General features: G+C 19.9%; 5 protein-coding genes across 5 annotated transcripts; all 5 read right to left on the bottom strand.

The window, feature by feature from the left end:
* Window positions 1-2,796: 2,796 nt before the first annotated feature.
* Window positions 2,797-3,961, bottom strand: PY17X_0842000 (PIR protein; the record flags this gene model as incomplete). Its single annotated transcript, XM_022955860.1, has 3 exons — window positions 2,797-2,862; window positions 2,951-3,823; window positions 3,947-3,961. The coding sequence occupies 3 exons, from the start codon at window positions 3,959-3,961 to the stop codon at window positions 2,797-2,799; spliced, it is 954 nt and encodes a 317-aa protein (XP_022812082.1).
* A 2,415-nt stretch (window positions 3,962-6,376) lies between these two features.
* Window positions 6,377-7,513, bottom strand: PY17X_0841900 (uncharacterized protein; the record flags this gene model as incomplete). Its single annotated transcript, XM_726266.2, has 3 exons — window positions 6,377-6,463; window positions 6,568-7,365; window positions 7,499-7,513. 3 exons carry the CDS (start codon window positions 7,511-7,513, stop codon window positions 6,377-6,379), a joined length of 900 nt encoding a protein of 299 aa, XP_731359.2.
* Window positions 7,514-10,359: 2,846 nt separating this feature from the next.
* On the bottom strand, window positions 10,360-11,438 carry PY17X_0841800 (PIR protein; the record flags this gene model as incomplete). The annotated part of the gene is made up of 3 exons (XM_022955859.1): window positions 10,360-10,446; window positions 10,537-11,286; window positions 11,424-11,438. The coding sequence occupies 3 exons, from the start codon at window positions 11,436-11,438 to the stop codon at window positions 10,360-10,362; spliced, it is 852 nt and encodes a 283-aa protein (XP_022812081.1).
* Window positions 11,439-14,280: 2,842 nt separating this feature from the next.
* Window positions 14,281-15,451, bottom strand: PY17X_0841700 (uncharacterized protein; the record flags this gene model as incomplete). The annotated part of the gene is made up of 3 exons (XM_726351.2): window positions 14,281-14,340; window positions 14,430-15,323; window positions 15,449-15,451. 3 exons carry the CDS (start codon window positions 15,449-15,451, stop codon window positions 14,281-14,283), a joined length of 957 nt encoding a protein of 318 aa, XP_731444.2.
* Window positions 15,452-17,958: 2,507 nt separating this feature from the next.
* Window positions 17,959-18,961, bottom strand: PY17X_0841600 (PIR protein; the record flags this gene model as incomplete). The annotated part of the gene is made up of 3 exons (XM_022955857.1): window positions 17,959-18,045; window positions 18,135-18,827; window positions 18,947-18,961. The coding sequence occupies 3 exons, from the start codon at window positions 18,959-18,961 to the stop codon at window positions 17,959-17,961; spliced, it is 795 nt and encodes a 264-aa protein (XP_022812080.1).
* Window positions 18,962-20,230: the final 1,269 nt, after the last annotated feature.

The following is a 20,230-nucleotide window of genomic DNA, read 5'->3' as shown; positions in this document are numbered from 1 at the left end:
AATGCTTCCTAAAAGAAAAAATGGCATAATACAAAATAGCACATACAATATTTAATTATCACAATGTTTTTTGGCAATTTCAAACAAATTGACACTAATATGTATATATACATACATTTTTTAGCATTTTATGCAACTTAATTTTATTTTATTTATATAACTTTTATAACACTTTTTACATTTTATTTTATTTATATAACTTTTATAACACTTTTTACATTTTATTTTATTTATATAACTTTTACAACACTTTTTACATTTTATTTTATTTATATAACTTTTACAACACTTTTTACATTTTATTTTATTTATATAACTTTTACAACACTTTTTACATTTTATTTTATTTATATAACTTTTACAACACTTTTTACATTTTATTTTATTTATATAACTTTTACAACACTTTTTACATTTTATTTTATTTATATAACTTTTACAACACTTTTTACATTTTATTTTATTTATATAACTTTTACAACACTTTTTACATTTTATTTTATTTATATAACTTTTACAACACTTTTTACATTAAATTTTATTTATATAACTTTTACAACATTTTTTACATTAAATTTTATTTATATATTTTTAACTACCATTATAAAAAAACTTTAATTTTTTCTCTTAAAACTTTATATTATATATATCATTTAAACTATAACATAGCATTAACATATATAGTATGTTAAAAAAAGAATGAACATATATTATTCATTTTTTCCAAAGTCCACCTTTTGATTTAAGGGTGATCTCAAAAATTGCATACAGATATGTCCACAAATGTAAAACTCGATAAAGATATTTATCTATATTTTTCAGTAATTAAATATGCATAAGAACGATATAAAAGTATAAATTAGCATAACTACAACAAAATAAAATGTTCACTTTTGTGTGTGATGAACCTTGGTGTATTTAAATTTTTTTTGTAAATTACGAAATAGGAAATGAAAGGTAACCATGTTATTCATAAAAAGGAATCGATAAGTTGTGATATATCACACATAAGTTATATTAAAAAGAAATAACCATGTTAATCAAATAAACTAAATAAATGTATATTGTGGTATATATAAGAATCATCCTTTTTAAATAAATAGACATTTATAATATAACATATTCTGAGTTACATAATTAGCAAAATATTAACATGAAAATATCAAATAATGACATTATATATTAACAATATTTAATATTTATGTTATCTTGACATATCAAATGTGTATATACAATCTTTGAAAAGCATTTTTTTATTACATTCCGTTCATATTAATATTTATCTCCATTATGTGTTCCAGATTTAGACTTCATTTAGAGATTAATAAATTAGCGGGATAACATTTTTTTTATATTTTGGTATTTGTTACATTTAGTAATTTTATGTAGACCACGAAATATATCAACCCTAAAACAGAATCACAACACTTAACTTATATATATGCAGACGTTGCATATTGTTTATAACTTTATTAATAAATATATTTAAATTGAAATTATTTTAAAAATATTACAAAGTGTAATTAAATATAATTAACCATATTTAAAAAAATAATGAATGAATAAATTAAAATTTGCATTAATATATAATTGGATATGCTTCCCAAATTTAACATATTTCCATGATTGATCATTGATACAATATTATATAAATATTAGAATAATAACGCTACTCTATCTATCATATTATTTATAATTATTAGACAAACTATTAGAACAAAATATATCATTAAATTTTATTTACTTATATTTTATTTTTTAATTGTTTTAAAATATAATTTATTTATACCTCAAATCTTTAAAATTTAAAATTAATAATGATTAATCTAATATTATACCTTTATGAGAAATAAATTAAAATATATAGAACTATTTCTATTATTTGAATTTAATACTTTAGGATAAAATGATACTATACATAATCGAAAGTTAAAAGGGTAGTATACATATATCTATAATTTAATTTTTTATTAATATGTATATTTTTATTGTATTATTAAAAATATTAGATGCACAATACATATTTTATAGATATCGTTGTGTTGTCGAACCTCGACCGATATTTCATGCATCTATATTTTATGGCTATCATTATATATTGGTAATATGTTTAATTAACGTTGAAAACACACATATTAATCCGAATATATATTGTAATGTAGATGCATATTCAAAATTAATCATCTTATAGTTAATACCCAGATTCATATATAATGCTATTATTACAGTTCAATTGGTGTAATCTAATTTAAATCAAAACAAATATGATACAAATGATAAGTTTTACTAAATAAATTTTTCATCAAATAAAGAAATATATTGTGTTATGTATAATTCGATATAACCACATATTAACAAATTTTATATAATAGACAATTATGAAATAGCATAATATGAATTCATATATAGTCAATATCTATATTAATATATACAATATAGACATTTTATTTTAATCATATTAAATCGGTATGAACACTCAATTATATATATTATACTTTATGGGAAAATGTTATGTGGTCCTTTTCATATTAATGGCGGTACCCTTTTTTGTTGCATATTTAAACATCATCTCGTGATTAAACATACGGAATAATATATATATTAATTACTGTCAAAATTATACAAAATTAAATGCAATATAATACTTAACCCTAACCAACATAAAAACTATATAAAAATTATGTAAATTATGATCTAAAAAATTTCCAAATAAACAGTTACTTAACATAAATTAATCATTATTACTACTCCTAAAATAATCACTATTCTAATCATATTTATGACCCAGTTTCTTCTTTATTTTTTTAGCTTTTCTCTTAATTTTTGTTTTTGAGATCGTTTCCGAAATCCAAATAACGAATACTAATATAAAATGTTAAGAAGCGTATTATTTTTTTGTTAACGTTTGCATATATATAATTAAAATAATATTTAAATTCGTATTATTTACCTTATAAGCAATCCCCCAAAAAATTGCTATTGCAAATAATATCAATAAAACTGGAATTAATTTATTTACTAGTGATGAACCTGACAATGTGATGTTATAACTCGGGTTTTCCGTTACATGAGTTGGTTTATCAGTTCCACTCGATGATATAGTTATTTCAGTTACTTTAGAATTTACTGTTTCTCCTTTTTTGCCTGTTTTTTCTTTTGGTAATGAAGGAAGATCTTTTGGTGGATTATTAAAAAATGTGTTATTTCCAAAATTAGTATAATATTTGGAAAAAACACTTAATACTTTATTGTATGAATTATTGTCATTATTATTATCATCATTAAGGAGTTCTTTATATTTATCAACAAATTTATTAGCACATTGTAAAATAACACTATTATTATTTTTCTTCGTACTAGCAGTATTCATATTACATAACAATTTAAGTAATTCATAAAAATTAGACATATGACTAATATTAATATTCATATAGTCATTTATTTCATCTATCATTTTCTTATAACTGGTATACTTTTCATCATTAGGTTTATTCTTAATGTACTTCTCGTTATTTTGTATATGATTAGAATAAAAATCTTTTAATGTGGTGATGTTATCCGGTAAATTTAGACTTAATTTATAACTTAACCATATCATAATACATACAACCACATCTATATATCTATTTTCATAATTTGAAGTACCAGAATTACCAAAAAATGCATTAAATAACCATAAACAACCAGCGTTAATCTTATCGATATTAGTTTCACAATTATTATTAGGGCAGTATTTATTAAATGTTCCCTTTTGAAAACTATATCCTCCAGAATCGTTCAATTCATCAGAAAAAAGCTTCCATATACTTTCAAACTCTCTACACTAAGAAACAATTAAAAAAAATCAAATAAAATGGCGTTAAAAATAAATTTATTAATAATATATAGATAATAAATTATCAAATAATGCAATAAAATTAAATATTATTAAAAAAAACAAATGTACCAAAACATCAGCCATTATAATGGAATTTCATTTTTTATTTATAGGTTAATCTGCATCATGTTATTTTTATATAGAATATATATACTGACAAAATATATCTTGTAGATGAGTCCCTATATCACATTTATCGTATTAAACACATTGTTATTTTTAATAATAATATAGAATTGATATAGAATAATAATACAATAATATTACAAAGGAATATTATATTTACTTTATTGACATTTGTTAAATTGCCTTAAATTATGGTTGATTTAATACATATTTGATCATATGTATGTATAATGCAATTTATGCATAACATAATTATTACTAATAACATTCTACATAATTTTTTATAAAATTTTAAGGAGTTTTATAATGAATTTAAAAAGTATATACTTATACATATGCTTTAATATAGAACATAAACAACATCACATCTTTTATTATAATAAACAACGTCCTAAAACTTAAATACTGCACAAATATAAAAAATTAAAAAAGTTGTTATAATAATCCTCAAAAGTATATAAATAATTATTTAATAAGATAGATAAATACTTATATACTTGTTTCTTATAATATATAATACAGTCTTTTCTAAAATTATAAAATTACAAAATAGTTGTATTGTTCAATTTTCTATGCAGATTATATAAATTTATATTGTTTTTATTTAATATAGATAAATTTATAATACATTTTAATGCGTTAAATAACTTTATTTTTATTCATATATACTTCAATTTATAAATATAACTTATTAGGTAATTTTATAATTTATTTTACGTATATTTTCCTCTGTTAAAACAACGATTAACACTGAACCCGTACTTATTAATATATTTATAAGATTAAATAAATCTTTGAATGTAGATTGATTTTAAAATCATACTTAGTAAATATTAAATATATAACATATAAATAACTACTGATGCAAATTTTAAAGTATAATAAAAAACTATGCATAATTAAGTTGGTATATTCCCCTTTAAGAGGAGAGAGATAAGATATATTTTCTCTTTTAATATATAAATTTAGATAAATGTTTGCTAAATGTTCTACATAGTTCGTTTTTATCTTATATATTTTATTTTTATAGTTATCAATGTATATACGTTCAAATAATTTATTAAAATTCTATATTTTATTAATTATATGGTAAAACGATGATAATATAATACGCGTTAATATGAAATAATAAAAAGATTTTTAACGTGAATTGAGTATTTAGCCTTTTTTCTATTTATCCAGTTTTTTAGAATATAAAATTACATATCCCAAAAATCTTCAACAAATATATATAAATTATATTATTATAATGTATCATTATACGTCCTTTCTATAAAATTAATATTAATATTTAATTATATGAAGGTTTCACAATATAACAATATTTCAATAGTAGTTATTGGTATAGTATTTTATTATATTATATGTATAGGCATATAATAATAACGCATTCTATCATATTATTTACAATTGTTAAAGCAAAATATGATATGAAATTTTATTAATATACATTTTTTTTAATTATTTTAAATATAATATATTTATACCTTAAATCTTTATAATTTTAAAACAATAGTAATTAATCTAATATTATACCTTTATAGTAAATAAATTAAAATATATAGAACTATTTCTATTATTTGATTTAAAAAATTATCGCAAAATGATACTATATATAATCGAAATATAAAAGGATAGTGTACACATATTTATAGTGTAATTTTTATGTATTACTAAAAATGTTAAAAGCATAATAATATTTTATAGACTATGTTATATTGTCGATTATCGATCAATATTTCATGCACCTATATTTTATGAATATCTATTATTACAGTTCAACTGGATAACATGATTTAAATTAAAATAAATATGATACAGATAATAAGTTTTACTATATAAAATGTTTCATGAAATAAAAAAACATATTGTGCTATGCACAATTCAATATACTCCCTGATTAACAAGTTTTATATAATATATAATAAGGGTTCTTATGTATAGTTATCCCACATTAGCAATAAAATATATAATGTGAAGTTATGATATTGTCACATTTATTACATATGAACGAATTAGACATAAGTATTATAACTTATGAAAAAATTTTATGTGACCCTTTTCATATTAATAGCGGCACCCTTTTTTGTTGCATATTTTGACTTCATCTCGATATTAAGCATATGGGGATGGTAAATATATTTGATCAACATTTACAGACCAATAAATATTATAAAACTATTCAAAATTAAATACAATATAATACTTAACCATAACCCGAATATGGGTTTTACAAACATAACTTCACCCCTGATCCACAACATAAAATCTATATGCAAATTATGCAAAAATTACTTCCCAATAGACAGTTTTTTAAAATATATAAATCATTAATACGATTCCTGAAATAGTCACTACTCTTCGAATCATATATTAATGATTCATTCTCTTCTTTATATTTTTTATTTTTTCTCTTATTTGTTGTTTTTTAAATCGTTTCCGAAATCCAAATAATGAATACTAATATAAAACGTTAAGAAGTGTATTATTTTTTTGTTAACGTTTGCATATATATAATGAAAATAACATTTAAATATTGTATTTTTTAATTCCTTATTATTTACCTTATAAGAAATTCCCAAAAAAAATGCTATTGCACCAAATATTGATAAAACTATTAATAATTTGTTTCCTATCGACGAACTTGATGATGTATCTTCAGAAATTTGTCCAAAACTTTGCATAGAATTATTTGTTGTTTCTATCGATGGAAATGATGAACTATCGCTACATTTATCTTTTAAATTATTATAATCAGTTAATAAAGTAGACAATATTTTATTATATAAACTGTTTTCAGTAATACTAGAATCTCCCTTAAGTTTTTTATAATTTTTAACAAATTCTTTAGCTTTATCAGAATATTTTTTGCAATCTGGACTATCTTCATCAAATTCAACATACATCAAACATAATGTATTAAATGCATCATAAAATTTATATATAGATTTAATATCCATATTTATCAAATCACGTTTATCTATAAGATCCTTATAATCTTTATACACCGTAACACCATTTATAGAATTTTTATACTTATCATTATCTATATATGTCTTATAAAAAAATTCTATACTGTCGTTATTGTCATTTTTGATTGGGATTAACATATGACTTAACCATATGATAATGTACTCAACAATATTTATGTTACCTTTTGCAACAGATTCAAACACAGAAGAATCCTTAAAGAACGCATCAAACAAATATAAGCATCCAGCATTAATTTTTTCGAGATTATTACTACATTTTTTACTATTACAATACCCATTTAAAATGCTTTCATTAATAATAAATTGATAGTTTCCATTATTGTCCAATTTATTGGGAAGTGAGTTCCTTATAGCATAGAACAATTTAGACTAAGAAAACATTTAAAAACAATTATTATAAATGTGAATTATTACAAATTTTATTAAAATAAAGTTTAATAATATATATAATACAATATCAAAAAATGTAAAGGAAATTATTATTATTAAAAAATGCATATACCACTTGCTTATTCATTATGATGGAGTTTTATTTTTGATTTGTAAATTGAGTAAAATCATGCTGTTTTATACACGCTGTCCCCAATATGTGACGCAAATATTTTAACCCTATATATAAAAACTGTCTGTAGTTAAATATATTATATGTTTTTCAACAATTAAATTAATATAGAATAATATAATAATATTATTACAACGAAACGCTTTATTTTTGTTTATGATAATTACCTAAATTACCTTAAATATAGGGTTGCATAATACATTTTTTATTAAATATAGATATGATGGATTTTATACAAAAACTGGTATTCTTATTAACATCTAGTATAACTTTATTATAAAAATTAATATACTTTTATAAATAATTTAAAGTATGTTTGAACATAGAAAAGAAATATATTTATATTTTATGTTTGAATGATTGCCCTTCTAAAACTTAATACTGTATAAATCTAAAAAATATAAAATTCTATTATTACTATAATCCTTAAAAGTATATAAATAGTAATTTTTTAAAATATATTAAATATTTATACAATTATTTCTAATACTATATACCAATATTTTATTAAAATTATAACATTTACAAAATAAGTTGCATTATTCACTTTTTTAATTGCATATATATAATTTTAATATTATTTTTATTTAATATGGATAAATTTATAATATATTTTAGTAAATACAATAACTTTATTTTTATTCCTATATAATTCAATTTATAAATATATATTTTATGTAATTTATAATATATTTTGCACATCTTTCCCACGGTTTAAAACGGTAATTAGCACTGAAACCGTATTTATTATGTCATTTATAAGCTTAAATAAGCTTTTTAATGCATATTTTTTTTAAAATAATACTTATTAAATATTAAATATATAACATATAAATAAGTATTGATGCAAATTTTTAAGTATAATAAAAAACTATGTGTATTAGGTTGATATATTGCACTTTGAGAGGAGAGATAAGGGAATTATACTTTTTTAAGACAAGGATGTAGCCATATAAGATTTACCTATTCTACATAGTTTAATTATTCCTTATATTTTCTACCATTAAAACTTTCAATTCATGTATGCATTATAATTCTTCATTAAAAATGGCTTAGAATTATTTTCTAAATATATAGTCTGCTTTTATATTTTAAAAAATAATATTGTATTGCATGTTTAATAATAAACTATATTTAGTTCTATGATGAAAAACTGTAGAGTTATTAATATTATTTTACTTGGTAGCGTTAATTCTAATATTGCCACATTAAAAAACACTAAGCCAAAATTATAATATTTCATTTGATGTTTTGTGCATATAATTTTAATCTTATTACAAGTTTAATAATATATATCATCGTATTCGAATCAAATAAAAATAATATATTTTTTTCGTATTTAATAGTCTATCTATTGTTATTACTATTATTATTATACTGCTATACCACTGTATAGTACAATAGAATAATTAATGCGCTTAATAAAAATGCTTTAAATCAATGTATAATATTTCCTCGTTTCATAGTTTTTTAATCAAGTACTTTAGAATATTTATATTATTTCGTAATAAAAATACATTTAAATTATATATTTTTAGTTTTTATATATATAATAACCTAATAAAAATATTATTAATTAAATTAAATATTACATACTTTTTCTATATACTTTGCTAATATATAATTGTATATGTTTCCCAATTTTAACATATTTCAGTCCTTAGTCTTTGATAAAATATTATATATATATATATATATATTAGAACAATAACGCTATTCAATTATCATATTATTTATAATTATCAGAACAAACTATAACATTCAATTTTATTAATATATTTATATCTTATTTTTTAACTATTTTAAATATATATTTCCAATTTATATATACCTCAAAACTATATATCTTAAAAATTAATAATGATTAATATATTATTATACCTTTATGGCAAATAGATTAAAGCGTAAAAACAACTTCTATTAATATTAGTTAATTTTAATACAAATATAAAATACAAAAAATGAATAGCAGCACAATTAAAACTTAAAAAAATATTGTATATATAGTGCGATTTTTATTTTATTATTAAAAATGCTCGATGCATAAAACATCTTTTATATATATCGTTGTGTTGTTGAATCTCGATCGATATTTTATGAATATCTATTATATATTGGTAATATGTTTAATTAACAATAAAAATATTCCCATTAGCCTGAAGGTATATTATATTGTAGACAATTGTTCCAAATGAATCATCTTATAATTAATACCCAACCTCATATATAATGCTATTATTACAGTTCGGTTATCAAAATACGATTTAATTTAACATAAATCATACAAATAATAAGTTTACTAAATAAAATGTTTCATCAAATAAAGAAATATATTATATGTATAATTCAATATAACTTTGGGTTAACAAGTCTTATATAATAAATAATTATTATATATCATAATATGAATTAATATATCCAATATAAACACTTTTTTTTAATCATATTAAATCGATATAACAATCAATTATATATATTATAATTTATGAACAAAATGTGATGTGGCCCTTTTCATATTAATGGAAGTACCCCTTTGGGAGGCGCATATTTAGACTTCATCTCGAGATTAAACATACATGGATGGTACATATATTTAATTAGTGTTCAATTTATAAAAAATTAATACAATATAATACTTAATCCTAACCCGAATATGGGTCCCACAAACACAATCCTGACCCATAACATAAAAACTATATAAAAATGATGCAAAAATTACTTATTTACAAATGGACAGTTTCTTAAAATATATCAATCATTATTACTATTCTTGAAATAATTACTACTCTTTGAATCATATATTAATGATTCAGTTTCTTCTTTATTTTTTTTAGCTTTTCTCTTAAATGCTGTTTTTGTGATCGTTTCCGAAATCCAAATAATGAATACTAATATAAAAAATAAAAAAAATATATAATTTATTTATATTAAAAAATTACTCAGTGCTAAATATATTGTTCAATTGACTTATTATTTACCTTATAAGCAATTCCCAAAAAAATTGATACTGCAACAAATGTAAATGAAATTGAAATTAGTGCATTTTTTATTACTGATCTTCGTGAATATGTTGGAAGGGATGGGAAATTATTGCATCCAACGCTATCATAATCCTTTTTAAAATTATTATAATCGTTTGATAATGTAGACAATATTTTATTATATGAACTGCCTTTAGTATTATTATAATCTTCATTAAGTTCATCATATTTTTTAACAAATTCTTTAGCATTTTTCAAATAATTCCGGCAATCTGGGCTGTTTTTATCAAAATTAGTATACATACCACATAATGTTGTAAATGCATCATAAAATTTAGATATAATCTTCATATCCATACTTAAAAAATAATCATATATATCTATAAGATTCTTATAATTACTATAGGAACCTACACCAGATATATGCTTATTATAATCATTATTATTCTTTATATGGGTTTCATAATAATCATTTAGATTGTTGATTTTGTCATGTGATTTTAGACTTAACATATAACTTAACCATATCATAATATATTGGACAATATTGATGTTATTATGATTCGAAAGCACAGAAGCACTCTCAAAAAATACATTAAACAACCATAAACATACAGCATTAATTTTATCGATATCCTTATCACATTTATTAGTACAATGTGTTTTCAATTCATTATTTGTCAATTTATAGTTTCCATTAGTCAACATATCTGGAAAATTCAATCTTACTAAAAGGAACTTTCTACACTAAAAAAACATTTAAAAACAATTATTATAAACGTGTATTATTAAAAAATTTATTAAAATAAAGTTTAATAACATTTATATATAATACAATATCAAAAAAGGTAAAGGAAATTATTATTATTAAAAAATGCATCTACCGTATAGTCATTCATTGTGATAAAATTTTATTTTTTATTTGTAAATTGAGTAGAATCGTGCTGTTTTATATACACTTTCCCCAATATGTGACGCAAATAGTTTAATCCTATATATAACAACTGTCTATAGTTAAATATATTATATGTTTTTCAATAACTAAATTAATATAGAATAATAATATAGTAGTATTACTAAAGTAATATTATACTTATTTTATGGCAATTAGCTAAATGACCTTAAATAGAGAGTTTATTAGTACATATTTAACTAAATATATATATGATGCATTCTATACAAAAATGCTATTCTTAATAACATATGGTATAATTTTATTATAAAAATAGATATACTTTTATAATGAATTTAAAAAATATATACTTATACATATGCTTTAATATAGAACATAAACAGCATCATATCTTTTATTATAATAAACAATGTCTTGAAACTTAAATCATGCACAAATATAAAAAATTAAAAAAGTTATTATTATTATAATCCTTAAAGTATATAAATAATTATTTAATAAGATAGATTAAATACTTATATACTTGTTTCTTATAATATATAATACAGTCTTTTCTAAAATGATAACATTTACAAAAGGAGTTGCATTGTTCAATTTTCTATGCAAATTATATAAATTGATATTGTTTTTATTTAATACTGATAAATTCATAATCCATTTTAATGAGTCCTATAACTTTATTTTTATTCCTATATACTTCAATTTATAAGTATGCCTTATTGGGTAATTTTATAATATATTTTACGCATCATTTCCAAGGTTTAAAACGACAATTAGCACTGAACCCATATTTATAAGCTTAAATAAGCCTTTGAATGTAGACTTCTTTTAAAATAATACTTAGTAAATATTAAATATATAACATATAAATAAGTAATGATGTAAATTTTAAAGTATAATAGAAAAATATGCGTAATTAGGTTGTTATATTACCCTTTTAGATGAGAGAGATAAGATATATTTGATTTTTTAATATATATATTTAGATAAATATTCGTAAGTTTTTTACATAGTTCATTTTTATCTTATATATTTTATGGTTATAGTTATCAATGTATATACACTAAAATAATTTATTAAAATTCTATATTTTGTTAATTCTATGATAAAACAACGACAATATAATATGCGTTAATATGGAATAATAAAAAATTTTTTAACATTGAGCCTTTATCCTTTTCTCTATTTATCAGTTTTTTAGAATATAAAACTACAAATCCAAAATTGGGGCTTTAACAAAATATATAAATTGACACATTTATAATGTGTTATTATGTGTCTTTTCGATAAAATTAATATTTAATTATATGAAGGTTTCACAATAAAACAATATTTCATCATTATTTATTATTATAACATTTTACTAGTTTATATGTATAGGCATATAATAATAATGCATTATATATATCATATTATTTATAATTATTAAAACAAATATGATATGAATTTAATTAATATGCTTATATTTTATGTTTTAACCATTTTATAATATAATTTATTTATACCTCAAAACTATAAAGTTTAAAAATTAATAGTGATTAATCTAATATTATACCTTTATAGTAAATAAATTAATGTATATAAAGCAAATTTTATTAATACTAATTAAGTTTAATACAAATGTAAAAAAAATACAAAAAAATAGTAAATACAATTAAAACTTAAAAAATGTTAGAAGCATAATAATGTTTTATAGACTATGTTACATTGTCGATTCTTGATCGATATACCACGGATCTATATTTTATGAATATCTATTATTACAGTTCAGTTGGATAATATGATTTAAATCAAAATAAATATGATACAAATTAGAAGTTTTACTAAATAATATTTTAATCAAATAAAGAAACATTGCGTTATGAAATATTCGATATAACCGCAGATTAACAAATTTTATATAATAAATAATTATTATATATCATAATATGAATTAATATATCCAATATAAACATTTTTTTAATCATATTAAATCAATATAACACTCAATTATATAATAACTTAAGAAAAAATGTTATGTGGCCCCTTTCATATTAATGGAAGTACGCTTTTTTTGGTTGCATATTTAGACTTAATCTCGAGATAAAACATACGAGGATAGTACATATATTTAATTAGTGTTCAAATACCAATAAATTTGATTGAATTATAAAAAATTTATAAGAATGTAACCCAAAATATGGATTCCCCCAAATGAAACCCTAAACCCTGATCCTAAATTTATAATATATGACATACATCTCTTCAAAATTGGAATATTTATTTTACTCATTTTCGTTTTTTTTCGTAGATGGATAACACATATTCTTCTCAAAAATACTCTATTAAAAAAGCTAAATAACCGAGCATGGCATTTTGAATCCTCTTAATGAAAATATTTTCGAAGGAATTAATGTATATTCCGTGTAGTAGTTTTTTAACAGTTTAATACTTCAATATATACATTGGTAAACTTAATTTATGTTCATTGGTAGTATTTATTTTAATTTACACGATAAAATATATTTTTTTCTTTTAATAAAGACGGTTTGTATATAATATATCCATCCCCTTTAATTTGAAGATGTTCTACATCTATTTATATTTGTGAATAAATAAATATAAATATTATAATTTATGAAATATATTTTTTGTATCACTTTATATTCATGTTTACCACTTTTTTTTGTTAAAAATCTACAATTTTGTGCTTTTATTATTTTGGGTATTTTAATTGTTATTATTAAGCTTAAAATTTTGATAAAAGTTTGTTATTTCCAAATATGAAAATGTCTTAAAGTATATTGATCGTCATTCTCAGGATCATATATGAATGGTTTCTTTCATCTTTATTTTTTTTTCTTTTGTATGGGCCTGTGAAAGGGTTTCCGAGACTTAAATAATGAATACTATTATAAAAATTAAAAAAAATGTATAATTTATTTATATTCGCAAATTACTCAGTGTTGAATATATTTTTAATTGATTTATTATTTACCTTATATGCAATTCCTAATAAAATTAATGTTACAACAAATATAAATGGAATTGAAATGAATTTATTTAATGTCGATGAACTTGGTGCTGTAGTATCAGAAGTTGGTTCTGTAGTATCAGAAGTCGGTTCTGTAGTATCAGAACTTGATGTTGATATTCCACTCGAAGAACTATCCATTTGCGTTTCATTAGGACATGATTCAAAAACTTGTGGTATTTTTTTTTCCGTTATAAGTTGTGGATGTAATTTTTTTACATGACTATGAATAGTATACTTTCCATATTCAGTATAATCATTTGATAATGCAGACAATATTTTATTATATGAACTATCTTCAGTATCATTATCATTAAGGAGTTTTTGATATTCAATAACGAATTCATTAGCTTTTTCTAAATATGTTTTCCCATCGTCTTTTTTATCAGCATTAATAATCATTTTGCATAAAATTTTAAATGCATCATAAAGCTTAGACATATCTTTAATATCAATATCGATATATTCCTTTTTTTTATTTATAAGATCCTTATAACTACTATAATCATCAACATCATCTATATGATTATTATACTCATCGGCATTTTCTATATGTTTATTGTAAAATTCATTTAGATTTGGAAATTTTGTATTTAACTTTTGATTTAATTTATATCCTAACCATGTCATAATGTATATAACAATATCAATCTTGCCATTTGCATTATTCGAAAATTTATCATAATCCCCATAAAATTGATTCAATAACCATAAACATCCAGCATGAATCTTATTGATATCACTGTCACAATTTTTATTAGGGCAATATTTTTTGATTGTTCCACCACTGATATAATATTCTCCAGATTCATTTAATTCATCGGGAAAAAACCTCCACAAAGTATCAAACTCTCCACACTAAGAAACAATTATAAAAAATCAAATAAAAATCCTTATTAAAATGGACGTATTATTATTTTATAGATAATACAATATCAAAAATATGTAATAACAAACATTTTTATTCAAGAAATAGTATGTACCATTTTACTAGTTAACATATTGGAAATTTTGTTTCTGAACTATAAATTAAGTACTTCATATTAATTTTATATATACTACATCAAAGAAGGAAGCGTAAATTTATATTTTCTATATAACAATTATCTGTAGTTAAACACATTTTATTTTTAGTATTAATTTAAAATTACTGTAAAGTAATAATACAATAGTAACAGCATAGTAAGTTTATATCTAATTTATGGAGATTAGCTAAATTGCCTTAAATTGGAGATATTTATTTTGGTTTATGTATAACATAATTTATGCTTAAATTCATGATTATTAATAATATCCACTATAATTTTATTATAAAAATTTAAGGAACTTTATAATGAGTTTAAAATTCATCCCTTTATGTTATGCCTCAATATAGAAAAATACATATTTGTTTCTCATGCTTTAATAAATAGATTTATATCCCTGAACCTGTAAATATGCAAAAATTAATAAATATATTATTCTATAATTTTTAAAAGTATATAAATATATATTTTACAATATATTTAAAATATTTATGTACTTGTTTCTAATACTATATACCATGTTTTATTAAAATTATAGCATTTACAAAATAAGTTACATTGTTCCCTTATTTAATTGTATATTCACAATTTTTATATTATTTTTATTTAATATAAATAAATTAAAAAATAAATTTAGTGCGTTAAATAACTTTATGTTTATTCCAATATACTTCAATTTAAAAGTATTTCTATTGGGTAATTTTATAATATATTTTGCATATCTTTTCCATTCTTTAAAATAACAATCATCACTAAGCCCCTTCTTATTATTCTATTTATAAGCTTAAATAATCCTATGAATGTAAATAGTTTTAAAAATAATACATAGTAAATATTAAACATAACAAATAAATAAGTATTGATGCAATTTTTGAAGTACAATAAAAAACTATACGTAATTAGGTTGTTATATTACCCTTTGAGAGGAGAGAGATAAGATGTATTTTCTCTTTTAATATATAAATTTCGTTAAATATTCGTACATGCTCTACATAGTTATTTTTTATCTTATATATTTTATTGTTATAGTTATCAATGGATATACATTCAATTAATTTATTAAAAATTCTATATTTTGTTAATTCTACGATAAATTAATGTTGTTTTGGATTAAAAAATGATAATTCATTAAACAATGATAATATAATATGGAATAATAAAATGAAATTTAACGTTAATTGAATATATATCCTTTTCTCTGTTTATCCATATTTTTATAATATAAAACTACAAATCCCAAATTGAATCATTAACAAAATAAATAACATTGATGCCTTTATAATGTATTATTGTGTCTTTTCGATCATATTAATATCAATATTTAATTATATGAAGTTTACACAATAAAACAATATTTCAATATTAATTATTGGTATTTTACTATATTATATGTATAGTCATATACTAATAACGCATTTTATCTATCATATTATTTACAATTTTTAGAACAAAATAAATATGAAATTTTATTAAAATATTTATATTTTATTTTTTAATTGTTTTAAAATATAATTTATTTATACCTCAAATCTTAAAAATTAAAAATTAATAGTTATTAATCTTTATTATATCTTATGATAGATAAATTAGATCGTATATAGCAACTTTTATTAATACAAATGTAAAGAAATACCAAAAGAGAATAGTAAATACAATTAAAACATAAAAAATATTGTATATATACTGCAATTTTTATTGTATTATTAAAAATATTAGAAGCATAATAATATTTTATAGACAATGTTGTATTGTCGAACCTCGATCGATATTTTATGAATCGGTATTTTATGACTACCTATTATATATTGATAATATGTTTAATTAATCTTAAAAACATCCATATTAATATGAAGGTATATTATATTGTAGAGGAATATTCAAAATTGATCGAATTATAATTTATATCCTGATATATAAAATTATTATATTGTTCGGTTATAAAAATACGACTTGAATCAATAAATATCATACAAATCATAAGTTTTACTAAATAAAATTTTCATCAAATAAAGAAACATATTTTATATTGTATTATGCACAATTTAATATACCCCATGATTAACAAGTTTTATGTAATAGGAAATTATGATATAGAATAATATGAATTAATATATAACAACATCTATATTAATATAGTCATTTTACTTTAACCATATTAAATATATATTAACACTCAATTATTTATATTATAACTTATAAAATATGTTATGTACCTCCTTTCACGTTAATGACCATGTTCCTTTTGGAGGTGCATATTTAGACTTCATTTCGAGATTAAACATACAAGGATGATATATATATTTAATTAGTATTCAAATTATAAAAAATTAATACAATGTAATATTTAACTCTAACCCGAATATGGGTCCCACGAACTAAACCCTGACCCATAACATAAAAGCTACATAAAAATTATGCAAAAATTATAATCAAAAATTACTTCCTAATAGACAGTTTCTTAAAATATATTAATGATTCATTATCTTCTTTATATTTTTTATTTTTTCTCTTAATTTTTGTTTTTGAACTTTTTTCCGAAATCCAAATAACGAATACTAATATAAAATGTTAAGAAGCGTGTGATTTGTTTGTTAACGTTTGGATATATATAATGAAAATAATTTTTAAATTCCTTATTATTTACCTTATAAGAAACTCCTAAAAAAATTCCTATTGCACCAAATATCGATAAAACTATAAATAATTTGCTTGCTATTGATGGAAATGAAGTACCGTTACATTTATTTTTTAAATTATTATAATCATTTAATAAAGTAGACAATAGTTGTCTGTATGATTCGTTTTTAGTAATATTAGAATCATTCTTAAGCTTTTCATAATTTTTATTAAATTCGTTATCGTCTTTCAAATAATTCATGCAATTATGATTGTCTTTATCAATTTGAGTATACAAGTTGCATAATGATTTAAACGCATTATAAAATTTAGATATAATGCTCTTATCCATATTCAAAAAATATTTTTTTTTCTCTATAAGATTCTTATAACTATTATAATAACTACCACCATCTATATATACTTTAAAAAAATGGTCTAGATTGCTGACGCTGTTATCATTATTTTCGATTAGGCTTAACATATAACTTAACCATATCATAATATATTCAACAATATTGATTTTATTATGATTCTTAAATGAAGAAGATTCCCCAAAGAACTCATTAAACAAATATAAAGATACAGCATTAATTTTTCCGATATTATTATTACAATTATCATAACAATACTCTTTGAAATGTACATCGTCTACAAAATTATACTTTCCATCAACCAAATTATCGGGAAATTTCGTCGTTAAATAAACGAAGTTTCTACACTAAAAAAACGTTTAAAAACAATTAATAAAAACGCGAATTATTAAAATAAAGTTTAATGATATTTATATATAATACAATATGAAAAAATGTAAAGGAAATTATTAAAAAGTGCATATACTATTTCGGTATCCATTATAATTGGATTTTATTTTTGATTTGTAAATTTAGTAGAAACATGCTATTTTACATACACTATCCCAATATGTGACGCAAATACTTTAACCCTATATATAACAACTGTCTGTAGTTAAATATATTATAAGTTTTTCAATAATTAAATTAATATAGAATAATAAAATAGTATTATTAATAAATAAACGTTATATTTATGTTTATGATAAATAGCTAAATTACCTTAAATAGAGGGTTGTTTAATACATTTTTTGATTAAATATATATATGATGCATTTTATACAAAAAATTATATTCTTACTAGAATCTGGTATAACTTTATTATAAAAATTAATATGCTTTATAAAAAATTTAAAGTATGTTTGAACATAGAAAAGGAATATATTTATATCTTCTATTTTAATAGTTTCAATTCTAAAACTTAAATACTATATAAATATAAAAAATAAAAAATTTTATTATTAATATAATCCTTAAAAGTATATAAATAGTAATTTTTTTAAATATATTAAATTTTTATATACTTGTTTCTTATAATATATAATACAGCTTTTTCTAAAATTATAGCATTTACAAAATAAGTTGCATTGTTCCCTTTTTTAATTGCATATACATAAATTTAATATTATTTTTATTTAATATATATCAATTCCAATTATATTTTAACATTTTCAATAACTCTATTTTTATTCCTACATATTACAATTTATAACTATTCCCTATTTGGTAATTTTATAATATATTTTGCACATCTTTTCCACAGTTTAAAACACCAATTAGCACTGAGACCGTATTTATTAAGCTATTTATAATCTTAAATAAGCCTTTGAATATAGATTCATTTTAAAATACTACTTAGTAAATATTAAATATTAACGCATAAATAAGTATTTATGTAAATTTTAAAGTATAATAAAAAACTATGTTTATTTAGGTTTCTATATTCCCTTTAAGAGGAGAGAGATAAGATATATTTGCTCTTTTAATATATAAATTTAGATAAATGATCGCTAAATGTCCTACATAGTTTATTTTATTGTTATAGTTATCAATGTATATACATTCAAATAATTTATTAAGAATTCTATATTTTATTAATTCTATAGTAAAATAATGATAATATAATACAAGTTAATATGGAATAATAAAAATATTTTTAACGCGAATTGAGACTTTACCCTTTTTTCTATTTATCCAGCTTTTTAGAATATAAAACTACAAATCCCAAATTAGATCTTTAACAAAATATATAACATTGATACCCTTATAA

The sequence above is a fragment of the Plasmodium yoelii genome (genome assembly GCF_900002385.2).
Source record: "Plasmodium yoelii strain 17X genome assembly, chromosome: 8".
Taxonomy (NCBI): Eukaryota; Apicomplexa; class Aconoidasida; order Haemosporida; family Plasmodiidae; genus Plasmodium; species Plasmodium yoelii.
This window is presented reverse-complemented; position numbering and strand designations above follow the sequence as displayed.